Raw genomic sequence first — 19,642 nt, 5'->3', positions numbered from 1 at the left:
CACACCACTGACCTGGCAAACACCGTCTCACACACACACACACAGATCTCCAGGGTTGGGCAGCCCTGACATAAAGCCATCCAGATCCCTTAACCGTAGGATACATCGCAAGTAAGTACAGTTTTCAGCTACTTTCACTTTTGGATGCAACAAATTTTATCATTTGAAAACATTGACAGTATGTGAACTTTCAACATGTGTTAAAAAATAAAGAAACTAACAGCTTTGTGTGGTCAGTGCAGTGAAATTGTTGCAGCACATTCTTCAGGTTTACAGTTCATGCATTTCTGTGATGTGTGCTATATGGCAGTACTTCAGATTCATATGCAGGTATAATTGTACTTCACAGCCTGTGCGATATGCCATCAGTGAAATGATGCGCTGGTGGACCTTTCATGTAAATCAGTCACCCCACGGAATGTGCGGAATGTCATCTACTGAGTGCATGTAGCTGGGCTATTCTCTTTTTTATGCACTCCTCATTTCGTCCTCTGCGCCAGTGTTTGGACCCATTGGTGGGTCATGAGAGGCTATAGTAAGTTATGAGATGAATGTGCAAAACATGGCGTACTAAAATGATGAAACAAAAACAACATGCTGCCCAGGATACAGAAATAAAAGTACAACATGATTCATATCTGAAGAGAAGTTAAGTCACGCATAACTAATTACTAAAGGAGTGCACTCTATACATATACAGTGAGCTCCACAAAATATTTTGTCTTGATGTGTTTGTGTTTGGTCTGTGTTTGGTCTTTTAATAACAGCACTTTTATACATAGCCCTGGCATTAGAGGCCGCCATAATGTTTGGGACAAATGACGTTGGGCGTTTCTGATTGGTCAGTCGTGTTCACTTGCTTCCTTAGTGCAATTATAAGGGAGGTTTCAGTATCTAGCCTAGATTCTAGGCTTTTGATTGCCTTTCATAAGTATTGGGACAGTGACACAATTTTTGTTGTTTTGGCTCTGTACTCCCGCACATTGGATTTCAAATGAAACAATGAATATGAAGTTGAAGTGCAAACTGACAGCTTTAACTTGTGGGTATTTACATCCATATCAGCTGAACCTTGTGGGAATTTCACCCATTTTTTATACATGTTCGCCCCATTTCGGGGGATTAAATATAAAAATATCAACTTCCAAGCCCAGACCTGGTTGTGGAAGATGACTCATTGCAATCCAAGGGTTACGTCTGGAACATGAAACAGCGGGAGATGATCCTAACCGCCTGCCCGCCGTGTCCTGTAAAAATACACCCCGTAGAAACGGTTTCATGGCTCTACCACGCCGGTCCCAAAACTCACGGAGGATTGGTCGGTCCACCGAGGGGCTCGCTGAAGACTGCTGAAGTCATGGCGACGAGTGAGGAAGCTCTCCTCCCCACCCCAGCCCTGGGGACGTTCCGGGACCTGGAGGGTGCCTGATCCTTTCAGGACCTTGCTGAATGCATTCACATACAGGCCACCTGCCCCAAAACAAGGCACCCACCACACAAACAGGCCTGAGAACGGCTTCAAGGGCAACCAACGCGGCAGTCCCAAAACCAGAACACTTAAAATAGCAGACCAAGTCAGGATTGTAAAGGGTTATATACTTTTCCACAGTGTTTAGTTTTTCGAATGCATTATTAAATCAATGGGTCATTGCCGCTACTAAATTTCATTTACTACAGTTATATAGACACTTGGGTTTGTATATATGAATTACTGGTCTTCTTTCCTGTTTTCATACAATGAATGAACATCTTTTCTCTGACAGGAAGTAAAAGTGATTTCATTTACATCAGTTGAAAGGAGTCATCTTCTGAGCCCTAAATCAAGCAGGCCTCAAAATGTTACTGTGCAGAACGCTCTAAGGAGACAATGCACAATATTGCACACTGGAGCATATGTCTTGTTAAGTACGGGAATATGTGTTGTGGTGAAAAACAGCTGAAAATGAGGAGGGGGGAAGATGAACATCATGCAGTTTAATGTGAAAGTGAAACACCCGTTTATTCTCTCAGCGGCTGGAGGGCAAAGCCTGGCGGAACGAGCCGGAAGGTCTCAGAGGAAGGCGTGGATGCCGGCTCCTGATGAGTAAGCATGTTCTTAAACACGCACGAGGAGGGCATGCATCTCACAGCTAAATAGATGTGTGTGAGTGTGAATGAGTGTGTGAGTGTGTGTGTGTGTGTGAGTGTGAGAGTGTGTGTGTGAGTGTGTGTGAGTGTGAGAGTGTGTGTGTGTGAGTGTGAGAGTGTGTGCATGTGAGTGTGTGTGTGTACGTGCGTGCGTGGGTGCATGCGTGCATGCGTGTGAGTGTGTGTGTGTGAGTGTGTGTGTGCATGGGTGCGTGCGTGCGTGTGAGTGTGTGTGTGTGCGTGTGAATGTGTGTGTGTGTGTGCGTGCGTGCGAGTGTGTGTGTGTGAGTGTGCGTGCATGCGTGTGAGTGTATGTGTGCGAGTGTGTGTGTGTGTGTGTGAGTGTGTGTGCGTGCGTGTGAGTGTGTGTGTGTGTGTGTGTGTGTGTATGTAAGTGTGTGTGTGAGTTTGAGTGTGCATGTGTGCGGGTGCGTGCGTGCACGTGTGCGTGTGAGTGTGTGTGAGTTTGAGTGTGCATGCGTGCGGGTGCGTGCGTGCGAGTGTGCGTGTGAGTGTGCGTGTGTGAGTGTGTGTGTGTGCGTGCGTGTGCATGCGTGTGAGTGTGTGTGTGTGTGTGAGTGTGAATGTGTGTGTGCGTGTGTGCGTGCAAGTGTGCGTGTGAGTGTGTGTGTGTGTGAGTTTGAGTGTGCGTGCGTGAGTGCGCATGTGTGTGCGTGCGTGCGTGTGAGAGTGTGTGTGTGTGCATGTGTGTGTGAGTGTGCATGTGCGTGTGTGTGTGTGTGTGTATGTGTGTGTGCGCGTGCGTGCGAGTGTGTGTGTGTGTGTGTGAGTGTGTGTGTGTGTGTGTGTGTGAGGCCTTTAGCTCTCGCTCCCTGGAGGATGGGGCAGTGTAATATTGCATTTGGGCTGTCACCCCTGCCAGCTCGCATGCACCCCTCCATCATAACCCCCACCCCAGTCTGCGCACAGTTAATCACTTCCCATTTAAACCATCACCACAGCAGTCGTCACTTCTTAAAACCTTAGTTAAAACCTCACAAGGCATGCTGGCAGATATTTTTAGAATATAGAAGAATAACACGCATTCACAGGTGTAATTACATCATTAGCTTGTATAAATATCTATTCTGCAAGAGTCTAATCACTATTACTATACTTGTCTTTAAGAAGAAATGATGTTATCCCATTTGCGTAAGGAGATATTATTTGTAGCATGACAGATATTGATGGTTTAAATGCATTCGAATCAATTTCATTTAGGAAATTTTATTACAGTGTTCCAGGCTACATCCACTACAGAATAAATAAACCACCATAGTAATTGTAGTTAAGCTTCATTTAATGTTAATATTTCTCACACACGGACACACACATGCATGCACACACACGCACACACAAGCAAAGCATGCACATGCACGCACGTGCACACATGCACATACGAACGCATGCGCACATATGCAAACACACACACACACACACAGATTTCCGTACCGGGGAGCCCGAAGGCCTGTGTGACTCGGACGCGGACTCCAGCCTGCTGTCGATAGCGCACCATCCGCAGCACGGGCAGGTGGGCTGGGGACGGATGGGATAGCATCCCCTCGCTAGCACCAAGCCTGTGCTCCAACCATGCTGGGGCCTGCTCAGGAGAAACTACGGAGACACGGAGGGGACATGGTGAGAATGCCCACAGCCATGCTGCTCTGGGCTTCCTAGCTACTGAACGCTGGGCTCATGCATCACAGGTGTGCAGGTGTGGCAGCTTCAGCTGCTGTAGTACTGAATAAGAGATACCCACTTAAACTGCTTAGCAGCAAAACGAAGGGGTGATGTTGATTTAACTATAATTGCCTGCAGTAAGTAGAAGAATGCTGTATATTTGGTGACAGCGGTTTTTCTAATCAATAAAAAAGGACATGATTGTGTTGAGGGTGAAGGGGGGTGCGCAAAATTGGCAAAATGTTCTTTCAGCACTTCAGTTGAGTGTTATACACGAAACCCAATTCACCATCAGCCCCCTCCTTCTCCGCCTGTTCCTTCACCATCTCCTGCACAGTCTCAGGGAAGCTTCTGTCCCTTCGGAACGAGGAGATTATTTCCAGTTCGGATCTGTTAGGTTTGGCACGGTCAGTGAAATAAAATCCGCTCCGGTAGTCCGGAGCTGGCACAAACTCCTGTGGAGACAGGCAGTTCCAGAGCAGAGAGAAAGAGTGAGAATTCTGCTTTACTTCTGTCATTAAGTCTGCTTATGTCATTTGAAACACAAAAAACACAACTTTAAGGATTTTATGAAACAGTAAAAACAATGATATCATTGTGAGAGAAAACATGAAAGATCTGCCAATGAAAAGCACAATGCAGCGTGTTTAAAAACCCAATTAAATTAAAAGTGCACTATTCATTTTTTACATTTAGGGGAATAAACTTAAAATTAAAAATATAGAATCTTAGGCTGCATTTGTAAATTTAAGGTGATTATCCTTTGAGGTGATTGTCACACGCCAAGCATGACAACACGAAGAGGGAGATGCGGCAGTGCCGGGGAACTGTCTGTCGCATGGAGAGAGAGAGCGCACCCCCACAAACATGAAATAAATTAACACAGTTATGATTTTCGTTTCATTTTATTTTGAGCGCTAAAAAGAAAGGAATCCTCAGCTGGGATGCTGGAGGAGCTGGACCTGGCCGGGAAGGCGGGTCAGCTACAGAGCAGGGAACTGAAAAGCCGCAGTTCTGATTTACTTTATTTTGTCTGTTATTTTAGCTTGATGTTTTAGTTTATTGTTTACGCCCGGAACCCGTGAGGGGGAAGGGTGAAGAGGGCCGTTTATTTAATTTCATGTTTGTGTGTGTGCGCACTGTTTCTCAGTGCGACAGACAACGGTGCTGCCCGGTACTGCCTCCTCTCGCTCCCCGGGGTGTTGGCAATAAAGGAAAACCACTGTTTACTGTCCTGCTCATGGCACTTCTCTACCGCTTGAAGAACTCATCTATCCCACAACACTTTATCAGTGTTGTGCTAACAGGTGTGTGGGTGTGTTTGAGTCCTTACGGGTGTGTGTGGTAAGAGTCAAAACAGGACGGTGGTGCTGGGTGTGTTTGAGTCATTACGGGTGTGTGTGGTAAGAGTAGGAACAGGATGGTGGTGCTGGGTGTGTCTGAGTCCTTACGGGTGTGTGGGGTAAGAGTCAAAACAGGACGGTGGTGCTGGGTGTGTCTGAGTCCTTACGGGTGTGTGGGGTAAGAGTAGGAACAGGGCGATGGTGCTGGGTGTGTCTGAGTCCTTACGGGTGTGTGGGGTAAGAGTCGGAACAGGACGGTGGTGCTGGGTGTGTTTGAGTACTTACGGGTGTGTGTGGTAAGAGTCGGAACAGGACGGTGGTGCTGGGTGTGTGGGGTAACAGTCGGAACAGGACGGTGGTGCTGGGTGTGTTTGAGTCCTTTCGGGTGTGTGGGGTAACAGTCGGAACAGGACGGTGGTGCTGGGTGTGTGGGGTAACAGTCGGAACAGGACGGTGGTGCTGGGTGTGTTTGAGTCCTTACGGGTGTGTGTGGTAAGAGTCGGAACCGGACGGTGGTGCTGGGTGTGTTTGAGTTCTTACGGGTGTGTGTGGTAAGAGTCGGAACAGGACGGTGGTGCTGGGTGTGTTTGAGTCCTTACGGGTGTGTGTGGTAAGAGTCAGGACAGGATGGTGGTGCTGGGTGTGTTTGAGTCCTTACGGGTGTGTGTGGTAAGAGTCGGAACAGGACGGTGGTGCTGGGTGTGTGTGGTAAGAGTCAGAACAGGACGGTGGTGCTGGGTGTGTTTGAGTCCTTACGGGTGTGTGTGGTAAGAGTCGGAACAGGACGGTGGTGCTGGGTGTGTTTGAGTCCTTACGGGTGTGTGTGGTAACAGTCAGAACAGGACAGTAGTGCTGGGTGTGTTTGAGTCCTTACGGGTGTGTGTGGTAAGAGTCGGAACAGGACGGTGGTGCTGGGTGTGTTTGAGTCCTTACGGGTGTGTGTGGTAACAGTCGGAACAGGACGGTGGTGCTGGGTGTGTGGGGTAACAGTCGGAACAGGACGGTGGTGCAGGGTGTGTTTCAGTCCTTACGGTGTGTGTGGTAAGAGTCGGAACAGGACGGTGGTGCTGGGTGTGTTTGAGTCCTTACGGGTGTGTGTGGTAACAGTCGGAACAGGACGGTAGTGCTGGGTGTGTTTGAGTCCTTACGGGTGTGTGGGGTAACAGTCGGAACAGGACGGTGGTGCTGGGTGTATTTGAGTCCTTACGAGTGTGTGGGGTAACAGTCGGAACAGGACAGTGGTGTTGGGTGTGTGTGGTAAGAGTCGGAACAGGACGGTGGTGCTGGGTGTGTTTGAGTCCTTACGGGTGTGTGTGGTAACAGTCGAAACAGGACAGTAGTGCTGGGTGTGTTTCAGTCCTTACGGGTGTGTGGGGTAACAGTCGGAACAGGACGGTGGTGCTGGGTGTGTGTGGTAAGAGTCGTAACAGGACGGTGGTGCTGGGTGTGTTTGAGTCCTTACGGGTGTGTGTGGTAACAGTCGAAACAGGACGGTGGTGCTGGGTGTGTTTGAGTCCTTACGGGTGTGTGTGGTAAGAGTCAGAACAGGACGGTGGTGCTGGGTGTGTTTGAGTCCTTACGGGTGTGTGTGGTAACTGTCAGAACAGGACGGTGGTGCTGGGTGTGTTTGAGTCCTTACGGGTGTGTGGGGTAACAGTCGGAACAGGACGGTGGTGCTGGGTGTGTTTGAGTCCTTACAGGTGTGTGGGGTAACAGTCGGAACAGGACGGTGGTGCTGGGTGTGTTTGAGTCCTTACGGGTGTGTGGGGTAACAGTCGGAACAGGACGGTGGTGCTGGGTGTGTTTGAGTCCTTACGGGTGTGTGGGGTAACAGTCGGAACAGGACGGTGGTGCTGGGTGTGTTTGAGTCCTTACTGGTGTGTGGGGTAACAGTCGGAACAGGACGGTGGTGCTGGGTGTGTTTGAGTCCTTACGGGTGTGTGGGGTAACAGTCGGAACAGGACGGTGGTGCTGGGTGTGTGTGGCAACAGTCGGAACAGGACAGTGGTGCTGGGTGTGTTTGAGTCCTTACGGGTGTGTGGGGTAACAGTCGGAACAGGACGGTGGTGCTGGGTGTGTTTGAGTCCTTACGGGTGTGTGGGGTAACAGTCGGAACAGGACGGTGGTGCTGGGTGTGTGTGGCAACAGTCGGAACAGGACAGTGGTGCTGGGTGTGTTTGAGTCCTTACGGGTGTGTGGTAAAAGTCGGAACAGGACGGTGGTGCTGGGTGTGTTTGAGTCCTTACGGGTGTGTGGTAAAAGTCGGAACAGGACGGTGGTGCTGGGTGTGTTTGAGTCCTTACGGGTGTGTGGGGTAACAGTCGGAAGAGGACGGTGGTGCTGGGTGTGTTTGAGCCCTTACGGGTGTGTGTGGTAACAGTCGGAACAGGACGGTGGTGCTGGGTGTGTTTGAGTCCTTACGGGTGTGTGTGGTAAGAGTCGGAACAGGACGGTGGTGCTGGGTGTGTTTGAGTCCTTACGGGTGTGTGGGGTAACAGTCGGAACAGGACGGTGGTGCTGGGTGTGTGTGGTAAGAGTCGGAACAGGACGGTGGTGCTGGGTGTGTTTGAGTCCTTACGGGTGTGTGTGGTAACAGTCGGAACAGGACGGTGGTGCTGGGTGTGTGTGGTAAGAGTCGGAACAGGACGGTGGTGCTGGGTGTGTTTGAGTCCTTACGGGTGTGTGGGGTAACAGTCGGAACAGGACGGTGGTGCTGGGTGTGTTTGAGTCCTTACGGGTGTGTGTGGTAACAGTCGGAACAGGACGGTGGTGCTGGGTGTGTTTGAGTCCTTACGGGTGTGTGGGGTAACAGTCGGAACAGGACGGTGGTGCTGGGTGTGTTTGAGTCCTTACTGGTGTGTGGGGTAACAGTCGGAACAGGACGGTGGTGCTGGGTGTGTTTGAGTCCTTACGGGTGTGTGGGGTAACAGTCGGAACAGGACGGTGGTGCTGGGTGTGTGTGGCAACAGTCGGAACAGGACAGTGGTGCTGGGTGTGTTTGAGTCCTTACGGGTGTGTGGGGTAACAGTCGGAACAGGACGGTGGTGCTGGGTGTGTTTGAGTCCTTACGGGTGTGTGGGGTAACAGTCGGAACAGGACGGTGGTGCTGGGTGTGTGTGGCAACAGTCGGAACAGGACAGTGGTGCTGGGTGTGTTTGAGTCCTTACGGGTGTGTGGTAAAAGTCGGAACAGGACGGTGGTGCTGGGTGTGTTTGAGTCCTTACGGGTGTGTGGTAAAAGTCGGAACAGGACGGTGGTGCTGGGTGTGTTTGAGTCCTTACGGGTGTGTGGGGTAACAGTCGGAAGAGGACGGTGGTGCTGGGTGTGTTTGAGCCCTTACGGGTGTGTGTGGTAACAGTCGGAACAGGACGGTGGTGCTGGGTGTGTTTGAGTCCTTACGGGTGTGTGTGGTAAGAGTCGGAACAGGACGGTGGTGCTGGGTGTGTTTGAGTCCTTACGGGTGTGTGGGGTAACAGTCGGAACAGGACGGTGGTGCTGGGTGTGTGTGGTAAGAGTCGGAACAGGACGGTGGTGCTGGGTGTGTTTGAGTCCTTACGGGTGTGTGTGGTAACAGTCGGAACAGGACGGTGGTGCTGGGTGTGTGTGGTAAGAGTCGGAACAGGACGGTGGTGCTGGGTGTGTTTGAGTCCTTACGGGTGTGTGGGGTAACAGTCGGAACAGGACGGTGGTGCTGGGTGTGTTTGAGTCCTTACGGGTGTGTGTGGTAACAGTCGGAACAGGACGGTGGTGCTGGGTGTGTTTGAGTCCTTACGGGTGTGTGGGGTAACAGTCGGAACAGGACGGTGGTGCTGGGTGTGTTTGAGTCCTTACGGGTGTGTGGGGTAACAGTCGGGACAGGACGGTGGTGCTGGGAACCGCAGGCTGATGCTGGAGAGCGGACTCGGTGAGCAGGGCCTCCTCCTTCAGTGGCACCCCTGGGCGCAGCGGGCACTGGTGCCCTCCAGCGGTCAGCCTGCCCTCGTCATCAAACACCCGCATGATGCAGCTTCCTGAAGGGAAGACCCAACGATGGGGGACAGGGGAACTGGCTATGCTCTTTACCAATGAGACTGGGCAGTGGAGGGCTATCCAGGATCTTTGGTGTACGTTTTCCAAATATATTGATGGTAATTGCATACTAAGGGGTTTTCTTAATCATTTTTTTCTGTATGTGGAGAGATATTCTACCTGGAAACAGAAAATAAATTTTCGCAGCACTGACGGGTATCGTCTGAACAGATGTTTTAGGCCAACCTATCAAAAGCAGCTCTCCAGTGTCAACACAGACGGTTTGCACTTGCAACAGCAGCAGCATGTTGGGGTCAAAGGTCATCTGGCTGCTTGGATTCACGGTCAGGTGAAAGTGGAACTGTGGGCTCCTGGCTGGAGAGCTGAGGTCTGGGAGAGCCACGATGTCAGGCAGGTCCTCAAACGCTGAGCGCAGGAACCGGCCTATCACCTGCAAGTGGTCCACACCGACAGAACCAGGATAAACACACAAACCATCACTGATGGGGACTTTATAACAGCACTTTCCAGTGAATAAGGCATAAACCTGGCCCCATAAACCTGGCCTAACTTCTAACATTTGTCCAGTTTAATTTTGGCAGTTGCTGAACTCGCCAATTTGTTCCGGAAGAAATAAAAAAAACTGCACTTGCATTTAATTGTGAGACAAAGTTAACAACACGTATTGATTGAATTTAGCCCGACTGAAAATAGGCACTGGCTAAGTTCATGACTTAAACGTAGCAAAGAGGCCTACCTTTATAATGGTGGCATTGTCAGGGATGTAATGAACTGAGTCAATATATAGGTCAAAAGGCTGTTGGACAGTGGATTGGTGAGGAACAGAGAGTGAAGGATTGTGGGCGGTCCAGGGGGGATACAGAAATGAAGATTCTTCAGAAGACAGATTACTGTGAATCAGGAAGCAAATACACTTTTTCATTAATAAAATTAACAGAATCTACAGACCTCAACACCACTGCAGCTTTTCCATATTGGTAATTCAGAACAATCATGCAACCAGACTCACAAAATGAGAAAAGAAAAAACTGAAGCAGTTACTTTGGGTTTCATAAATCAGACGTTCAAACCCTAAGCATAAACTACTAAACATTTTTTTTTTTCATTTTGGTGTACACACACATTTTATTTTGGGTTTTAATACTGGAAATAAAAAAGCTCTAATGGGATAACTAATTCTCTCCCAAGGTCTTGACTACCAATGCAGTCTGATTTTAATGGAAATGAGCTGTACACAAGACATGCATTCAGTTTCTTTTATTTATCGTTAAAATTCACTTAATTGTTTAAAAGAACAATTACTATTGACTTATTTAGGATGACTAAATTAGTCTATACAATGACATGGCATGGATATTCACCAACATGGCTTTTTCCTGTTGTAGTTGCATGTTGACTTGGGAGTGAAAGTTCAGACCTGTTCTTTTTCATATTGTATCAAATAAAAATTGTGACCTCAAGCCCATTAAAAATAACATCAGGAATAGAAAAGAAAAATCAGAACTTTTAAAATTTTTTAAGTATTTATTTCCGCTCACCCCACAGTTTTTTCCAAGCTTGGGGCTTCTTTGGAAGGGTCAAAAACAGCAACCTGGATTTCAGACCCCAGCTGCAAGAGGCCTACGATGACATGATGACCCACAAACAGGATCTTCATAACCAGACAAATAAAAATGCTTACCATTGCATAACTAGCCATTTCTCACTAAAACATCCCTCCTGTCTCATATCTCTCACTAAAACATCCCTCCTGTCTCATATCTCTCACTAAAACACCCCTCCTGTCTCATATCTCTTACTAAAACATCCCTCCTGTCTCATATCTCACTAAAACATCCCTCCTGTCTCATATCTCTCACTAAAACATCCCTCCTGTCTCATATCTCTCACTAAAACACCCCTCCTGTCTCATATCTCTTACTAAAACATCCCTCCTGTTTCATATCTCACTAAAACATCCCTCCTGTTTCATTTCTCGCACTAAAACACCACTCCTGTCTCATATCTCTCACTAAAACATCCCTCCTGTCTCATATCTCTCACTAAAACATCCCTCCTGTTTCATATCTCTCACTAAAACATCCCTCCTGTCTCATATCTCACTAAAACATCCCTCCTGTTTCATATCTCTCACTAAAACATCCCTCCTGTCTCATATCTCTCACTAAAACATCCCTCCTGTCTCATATCTCTCACTAAAACATCCCTCCTGTTTCATATCTCTCACTAAAACATCCCTCATGTCTCATATCTCTCACTAAAACATCCCTCCTGTTTCATACCTCTCACTAAAACATCCCTCCTGTTTCATATCTCTCACTAAAACATCCCTCCTGTCTCATATCTCTCACTAAAACATCCCTCCTGTTTCATATCTCTTACTAAAACATCCCTCCTGTTTCATATCTCTCACTAAAACATCCCTCCTGTTTCATATCTCTTACTAAAACATCCCTCCTGTTTCATATCTCTCACTAAAACATCCCTCCTGTCTCATATCTCACTAAAACATCCCTCCTGTTTCATATCTCTCACTAAAACATCCCTCCTGTCTCATATCTCTCACTAAAACATCCCACCTGTCTCATATCTCTCACTAAAACATCCCTCCTGTTTCATATCTCTCACTAAAACATCCCTCCTGTCTCATATCTCTCACTAAAACATCCCTCCTGTCTCATATCTCTCACTAAAACATCCCTCCTGTTTCATATCTCTCACTAAAACATCCCTCCTGTCTCATATCTCTCACTAAAACATCCCTCCTGTTTCATATCTCTCACTAAAACATCCCTCCTGTCTCATATCTCACTAAAACATCCCTCCTGTTTCATATCTCTCACTAAAACATCCCTCCTGTCTCATATCTCTCACTAAAACATCCCTCCTGTCTCATATCTCTCACTAAAACATCCCTCCTGTCTCATATCTCACTAAAACATCCCTCCTGTTTCATATCTCTCACTAAAACATCCCTCCTGTCTCATATCTCTCACTAAAACATCCCTCCTGTCTCATATCTCTCACTAAAACATCCCTCCTGTCTCATATCTCTCACTAAAACATCCCTCCTGTTTCATACCTCTCACTAAAACATCCCTCCTGTTTCATATCTCTCACTAAAACATCCCTCCTGTCTCATATCTCTCACTAAAACATCCCTCCTGTTTCATATCTCTTACTAAAACATCCCTCCTGTTTCATATCTCTCACTAAAACATCCCTCCTGTTTCATATCTCTTACTAAAACATCCCTCCTGTTTCATATCTCTCACTAAAACATCCCTCCTGTCTCATATCTCACTAAAACATCCCTCCTGTTTCATATCTCTCACTAAAACATCCCTCCTGTCTCATATCTCTCACTAAAACATCCCACCTGTCTCATATCTCTCACTAAAACATCCCTCCTGTTTCATATCTCTCACTAAAACATCCCTCCTGTTTCATATCTCTCACTAAAACATCCCTCCTGTTTCATATCTCTCACTAAAACATATCTCCTGTCTCATATTTCTCACTAAAACATCTCTCCTGTTTCATATCTCTTACTAAAACATCCCTCCTGTTTCATATCTCTCACTAAAACATCCTTCCTGTTTCATATCTCTTACTAAAACATCCCTCCTGTTTCATATCTCTCACTAAAACATCCCTCCTGTTTCATTTCTCTCACTAAAACATCCCTCCTGTTTCATTTCTCTCACTAAAACATCACTCCTGTCTCATATCTCTCACTAAAACATCCCTCCTGTCTCATATCTCTCACTAAAACATCCCTCCTGTCTCATATCTCTCACTAAAACATCCCTCCTGTCTCATATCTCTCACTAAAACATCCCTCCTGTCTCATATCTCTCACTAAAACATCCCTCCTGTTTCATATCTCACTAAAACATCCCTCCTGTTTCACACCTCTCACTAAAACATCCCTCCTGTCTCATATCTCTTACTAAAACATCCCTCCTGTCTCATATCTCACTAAAACATCCCTCCTGTTTCATATCTCTCACTAAAACATCCCTCCTGTCTCATATCTCTCACTAAAACATCCCTCCTGTCTCATATCTCTCACTAAAACATCCCTCCTGTCTCATATCTCTTACTAAAACATCCCTCCTGTCTCATATCTCTCACTAAAACATCCCTCCTGTTTCATATCTCTCACTAAAACATCCCTCCTGTCTCATATCTCTCACTAAAACATCCCTCCTGTCTCATATCTCTCACTAAAACATCCCTCCTGTTTCATATCTCTCACTAAAACATCCCTCCTGTCTCATATCTCTCACTAAAACATCCCTCCTGTCTCATATCTCTCACTAAAACATCCCTCCTGTCTCATATCTCTCACTAAAACATCCCTCCTGTTTCATCTCTCACTAAAACATCCCTCCTGTCTCATATCTCACTAAAACATCCCTCCTGTTTCATATCTCTCACTAAAACATCACTCTTGTTTCATATCTCTCACTAAAACATCCCTCCTGTCTCATATCTCTCACTAAAACATCCCTCCTGTCTCATATCTCTCACTAAAACATCCCTCCTGTTTCATCTCTCACTAAAACATCCCTCCTGTCTCATATCTCACTAAAACATCCCTCCTGTCTCATATCTCTCACTAAAACACCCCTCCTGTCTCATATCTCTCACTAAAACATCCCTCCTGTCTCATATCTCTCACTAAAACATCCCTCCTGTCTCATATCTCACTAAAACATCCCTCCTGTCTCATATCTCACTAAAACATCCCTCCTGTTTCATATCTCTCACTAAAACATCCCTCCTGTTTCATATCTCTCACTAAAACATCCCTCCTGTCTCATATCTCTCACTAAAACATCCCTCCTGTCTCATATCTCTCACTAAAACATCCCTCCTGTTTCATATCTCTCACTAAAACATCCCTCCTGTCTCATATCTCTCACTAAAACACCCCTCCTGTTTCATATCTCACTAAAACATCCCTCCTGTCTCATATCTCTCACTAAAACATCCCTCCTGTCTCACATCTCTCACTAAAACATCCCTCCTGTCTCATATCTCTCACTAAAACATCCCTCCTGTTTCATATCTCTCACTAAAACATCCCTCCTGTCTCATATCTCTCACTAAAACATCCCTCCTGTTTCATATCTCTCACTAAAACATCCCTCCTGTCTCATATCTCACTAAAACATCCCTCCTGTTTCACATATCTCACTAAAACATCCCTCCTGTCTCATATCTCTCACTAAAACATCCCTCCTGTCTCATATCTCTCACTAAAACATCCCTCCTGTTTCACATCTCTCACTAAAACATCCCTCCTGTTTCATAAAGAAAGAGCAAAAAACATTTGGTGGGATTGCTTCATGGGAGGGACAGTGCGCTCAGTTTGAAAAAGATTTGGGAAAATGGCTGATCAAAGCCTTTCAGATTCTAGGCAGTGTGCTGTAGCTGTAAGAAAAGGCCAGCAGGCTGCCGAGATATATAGCCAGAAGTAGTGAGTATAAAGCCCAGGAAGTTGACTTATCCAGAGTTAGACTTATCTTACACATTTGTTAGACCACACTTGAAGTATTGTGTGAAGTTCTGGGGATTGTACTACAAGAAAGATATAGAGGCTCTGGAAAAATTTCAAAGAAGAGCGACAAAATTGATTCCTGGTATGAAAGATAAAAGCTATAAAGAAAGACTTAAAATGCTTAACCTCTTCAAGCTTAGTAAAATGTGACTTAGGGGTGATTTGACTGAGGCTTTTAAATTCATAAAGGGGATTAACAAAGTTAACTACAAAAGATTCTTCAGGTTGAGTTCTGTTAGTAGAACGAGAGGACATAAATGGAAATTAACGAAAGGTAAATTCCATACAGACATTAGGAAGCATTTTTTCCACGCAGAGAGTAGTCAACTGTGTGGAATAGCTTGCCAGGTCATGTAGTAGTTTAAATTTTAAAAAATTTTATCAAAGGTCACTGCTCTTAGCTGTTTGATTAATGGGTGACAACTCATTAATTGCAAAAAACAACCCGTGTGCATATATTGTACATATAGTGTGTGAAATAGCATAAATTAACATCACATAATCAATGTAGTATCAACTGCACTTGAATAAAGAGGTTTGGAATGAACAGCGTGAGTGATTGTGGAGAGGTGTATGCTTATTACAAAATAAATACAAAAAGTTGAAGGAAATTCTATGGTAAGATCCAACCACTTCATTACTCATTGGAGCCAGAGGAAAGGTTTGGCTAAAGAAGGCCATCACTGCTACTTGCTTTTCTGTGCGAGTCTGTGCCATTTACCCCTGGAGAGTGTGTGTTTTAAGGTCTGAGAACCACAAAAAGAAAGACCTTACTTTGCTTTCTTCAATTGTAAACTTTCAATCATCATAGTTCATCATAATCACCAGTCAAAATATGAAGGAAATGGGCAATAATTCTCCCATTCATGCTTTTAGATGAAAGGCCTTTTACTGAGATGAAGATGGCTTGATTAAACAGCAAAGTAAAATCACTGAAGGGAAAAACATTGGCAGAGATTGAAGGAAAAAAGCACAGTTCCAATGCAAGAGAAGCAGAGTCAATGAAAGGCCACAGTACCATGTAGTGCTGACTCCTGTGGAAAGGGTCCACAAAGAAACCTTAAACATAAATGACACACATGAGCTATTAGTGCACCTGCCCGGTCCTAGGTGAGAGGACAGAGGGACAGTGTAAGCAGGTGTTTCTCTCAGAGCTCTCTCACCTTGTGTCTGATCTGTTAAACCCTGGAATGTCGTCTGCCACACCCCCCTGCTGCAGGTGAATCCAAGCCCGCTGAATGTCAGCCGTGAGCAGGTGGCTGGCATGGACCAACAGCACCTGAACAGGAGGAACGTGCACGTGTCAGTACCAGAAGCACAGGCCCCTTCCATCTGGCCAAAGCAGGTTTGAGCTGTCCCAGAGGGCCAGGCTCCCAGCCCTGGCTTGTTCTGGCCCAGTCAGAATTTGATTCTGGACTGTCAGTACATAACAGCAGAGAAATCTCGTGCTTTCGCTGGATAAGCCACCCAAGAGCCACAAAATAGGCTAATTTCAGCTCTCTCATGCCCAAGCTATTTCGTGGCTGGAGGCCTTGTTTTCAGGAGGAGAAGAGATGTATTGGTGCCTCTCTCGTGCTCTGGGTAAATTCAGGGCTGGAGTGGGTGTTTTGAGTAGGGAGGGGAGAAGATGATTTAGATACCTCTCTCATGCCTGGGTAAATTCAGGGCTAGAGTGGGTGTTTTGAGTAGGGATCAGTGGGGGGAGGTGATTTAGATTCCTCTCTCATGCCTGGGTAAATTCAGGGCTGGAGTGGATGTTTTGTGTAGGGATGGGGGGGGAGATGATTTAGATACCTCTCTCATGCCTGGGTAATTTAGGGCTGGAGTAGGTGTTTTGTGTAGGGAGGGGAGAAGATGATTTAGATACCTCTCCCATGCCTGGGTAAATTCAGGGCTGGAGTGGGTGTTTTGAGTAGAGAGGGGGGAGATGATTTAGATACCTCTCCCATGCCTGGGTAAATTCAGGGCTAGAGTAGGTGTTTTGAGTAGGGAGGGGGGGAGATGATTTAGATACCTCTCTCATGCCTGGGTAAATTCAGGGCTATAGTGGGTGTTTTGAGTAGGGAGGGGGGGGAGATGATTTAGATTCCTCTCTCATGCCTGGGTAAATTCAGGGCTGGAGTGGGTGTTTTGTGTAGGGAGTGGAGAAGATGATTTAGATACCTCTCTCATGCCTGGGTAATCGCAGGCAGAAAGCAGATCCTTCCGGAGCAGCAGCAGCAGGGTGAGGCAGAAATCCTCCATCACTCTCCTGCTCCCATCCTGCATGAAGAGCTGATCCCAGACCAGCAGGACCGCAGGCAGGTCCAGCACACCCACCAAGCCCTGGAAGAGGACATTTCAACCTGACCATCTCCACATGGACCCACCAAGCCCTAGGAGAGGACATCTCAGCATGACCATCTCCACAGGGACCCACCAAACCCTGGAAGAGGACATCTCAGTGTGACCATCTCCACGGGGACCCACCAAACCCTGGGAGAGAACATCTCAGTGTGACCATCTCCACGGGGACCCACCAAGCCCTGGGAAAGGACATCTCAGTGTGACCATCTCCACGGGGACCCACCAAGCCCTGGGAAAGGACATCTTGCAATGCACTTTGTCTTTGTTTCATACACAGCTTTCATGAATTTTATGATGTAATGATAATATTTAATTTCACCTCCAACTATTGCAACAAAACGCGCACTGCTTGCTGACAGTTTTCTATGGTAAGGGTGCTACTCTGATTTTAAGACCAACACAGAGAGACTGGCCTCAGCTGAAGACTGAATTTACATGTACATTAAAAACCCATTTGAAATTGGTACTTTACCTCTCCAATCCATTTGCGAAGGAAGACTGCAGGATTCTCCAGGAGCTTCCTAGTGGCGGCCAGGTGTCCGTTGGATGTGCCGGTGATGCCCAGAGCTTCCAGAACCTTCTCCCTCTCTCGTGCCAGACACTCAATAGCATAATCCTGACACAAGCACACACAGACCTTAATTTCTTGCCAGTCCATATTTCACATAAAACATAGTGCACTTTCGTATTTCACATAAAACACTATTCTGCAGGACTTTCAAAGTACACAAAGGGATCTCCTAGTTTAACAGACCGTATAGCATGTATGTGATTGCGGTTATCAAGTTTAATGGATACATATTCAGTGAAGCTAAGTCAATACAATCCTGTAGGTTTAATAGGAGCATGCAGCCATTGAAACTGGGCTGTGTTCCAACAGCATGTGTCAGTGGTTTGCTGACCACGGCATTCACTATAAGTAAATAATAAAAACAGTTTGAAAAGTAAAATGTAGCATCCAGATTTATTTGTATGCAAATCTAAGCAAAAATGTTTCCTGAATCCACACGTACAATATATGGTACAATTACAAAACAGGAAGTGTCACAGAATTAATTTAAAACTAAAGCATACTGCACAGGAGACTGCACTGCACTAGAAACACACAGGAGACTGCACTAGAAACACACAGGAGACTGCACTAGAAACACACATTAGACTGCACTAGAAACACACATTAGACTGCACTAGAAACACACAGTAGACTGCACTAGAAACACAGGAGACTGCACTGCACTAGAAACACAGGAGACTGCACTAGAAACACACAGTAGACTGCACTAGAAACACACAGTAGACTGCACTAGAAACACAGGAGACTGCACTGCACTAGAAACACACAGTAGACTGCACTAGAAACACACAGTAGACTGCACTAGAAACACAGGAGACTGCACTGTACTATAAACACACAGGAGACTGCATTACACTAGAAACACACAGGAGACTGCACTGCACTAGAAACACACAGTAGACTGCACTGTACTATAAACACACAGTAGACTGCACTGTACTAGAAACACACAGTAGACTGCACTACACTAGAAACACACTGAGTTTTATACTGTGGCCATGGCCTGTGCAGTGAATGAACCTTGGGGTCCAGGAGTGTGTTGGTGGAGGCGCAGTGCTGTAAGTGAGTGTGGAGATTGGGGTCCTGCTCCTGCAGACGCCTCATCACAGACTCGCCCATGGCCAGGACCTCCTCTGCGCTCGGAAAAAGCCTCTGAGTCAGCAGGTGCAGGTACATGGACAGCTCGTAGCAGTGTTCGGCTGACCGGAACAAAGAAGCTCGCGGTTAAAGTGATTCTGTCCGCAGTGGAGAGTCACCCATTCCTCCCCCCGGTCTCTCGCTGAACTGTGGCTGCACACACCACACTTTTTTTCTCTTTGTGAGGGGATGGGAGGTGCAGTTTGTAACCTGCAGTTGTAACAGCAAGCAGCGCACTGCTTCAAAGTGTTTCAGTTTGTAGCCTCGGGGCGTACAAATGCAAGCTTCACCGACTGACTGTTTCAGCCGAAGCACCGTCACGACGGAGGCGGAGCCGCTGCATTAGAAATTTACCGGCTGAAATGGCTCCCTGCAGCTGTTCCTATGCGGCTGCATCATACCGCCTGAAATGGCTGCCTGCAGCTGTTCCTATGCGGCTGCATCATACCGCCTGAAATGGCTCCCTGCAGCTGTTCCTATGCGGCTGCATCATACCGCCTGAAATGGCTGCCTTCATCTGTTCCTATGTGGCTGCATCATACCGCCTGAAATGGCTGCCTGCAGCTGTTCCTATGCGGCTGCATCATACCGCCTGAAATGGCTGCCTGCAGCTGTTCCTATGCGGTTGCATCATACCGCCTGAAATGGCTGCCTGCAGCTGTTCCTATGCGGCTGCATCATACCGCCTGAAATGGCTGCCTTCAGCTGTTCCTATGGGATTTTAAAACCATTCCCCAGTTCGCTGCTGCAGACATTGGCAGAAGTTAAAATAAAAACACAAGGTCACACTGCGAGCCTGAAACATGTCCTTTTATGTTTTTCCTTTATGATGGGCTG

The 19,642-nt window shown here is 46.7% G+C and overlaps 1 protein-coding gene across 3 annotated transcripts in view; it reads right to left on the bottom strand.

The window, feature by feature from the left end:
* LOC118209631 overlaps positions 1-19,642 on the bottom strand; it is a 49,404-nt gene that overhangs the window by 15,083 nt on the left and 14,679 nt on the right. For 2 of the 3 annotated variants that reach the window (XM_035385152.1, XM_035385153.1), the window contains exons 10-21: positions 18,689-18,867; positions 17,567-17,710; positions 16,912-17,073; positions 15,912-16,027; positions 15,767-15,807; positions 10,718-10,799; positions 9,916-10,069; positions 9,339-9,609; positions 8,982-9,160; positions 4,097-4,262; positions 3,580-3,741; positions 1,310-1,470 (exon numbers count right to left, since the gene is read on the bottom strand). In XM_035385152.1, the coding sequence (XP_035241043.1) occupies positions 1,310-1,470; positions 3,580-3,741; positions 4,097-4,262; positions 8,982-9,160; positions 9,339-9,609; positions 9,916-10,069; positions 10,718-10,799; positions 15,767-15,807; positions 15,912-16,027; positions 16,912-17,073; positions 17,567-17,710; positions 18,689-18,867 (1,817 nt within the window). The remainder of the gene's footprint in view (positions 1-1,309; positions 1,471-3,579; positions 3,742-4,096; positions 4,263-8,981; positions 9,161-9,338; positions 9,610-9,915; positions 10,070-10,717; positions 10,800-15,766; positions 15,808-15,911; positions 16,028-16,911; positions 17,074-17,566; positions 17,711-18,688; positions 18,868-19,642) is intronic. The other variant, XM_035385154.1, reaches the window with a different exon arrangement.

The sequence above is a fragment of the Anguilla anguilla genome, chromosome 12, assembly GCF_013347855.1.
Source record: "Anguilla anguilla isolate fAngAng1 chromosome 12, fAngAng1.pri, whole genome shotgun sequence".
NCBI classification, from domain to species: Eukaryota; Metazoa; Chordata; class Actinopteri; order Anguilliformes; family Anguillidae; genus Anguilla; species Anguilla anguilla.
This window is presented reverse-complemented; position numbering and strand designations above follow the sequence as displayed.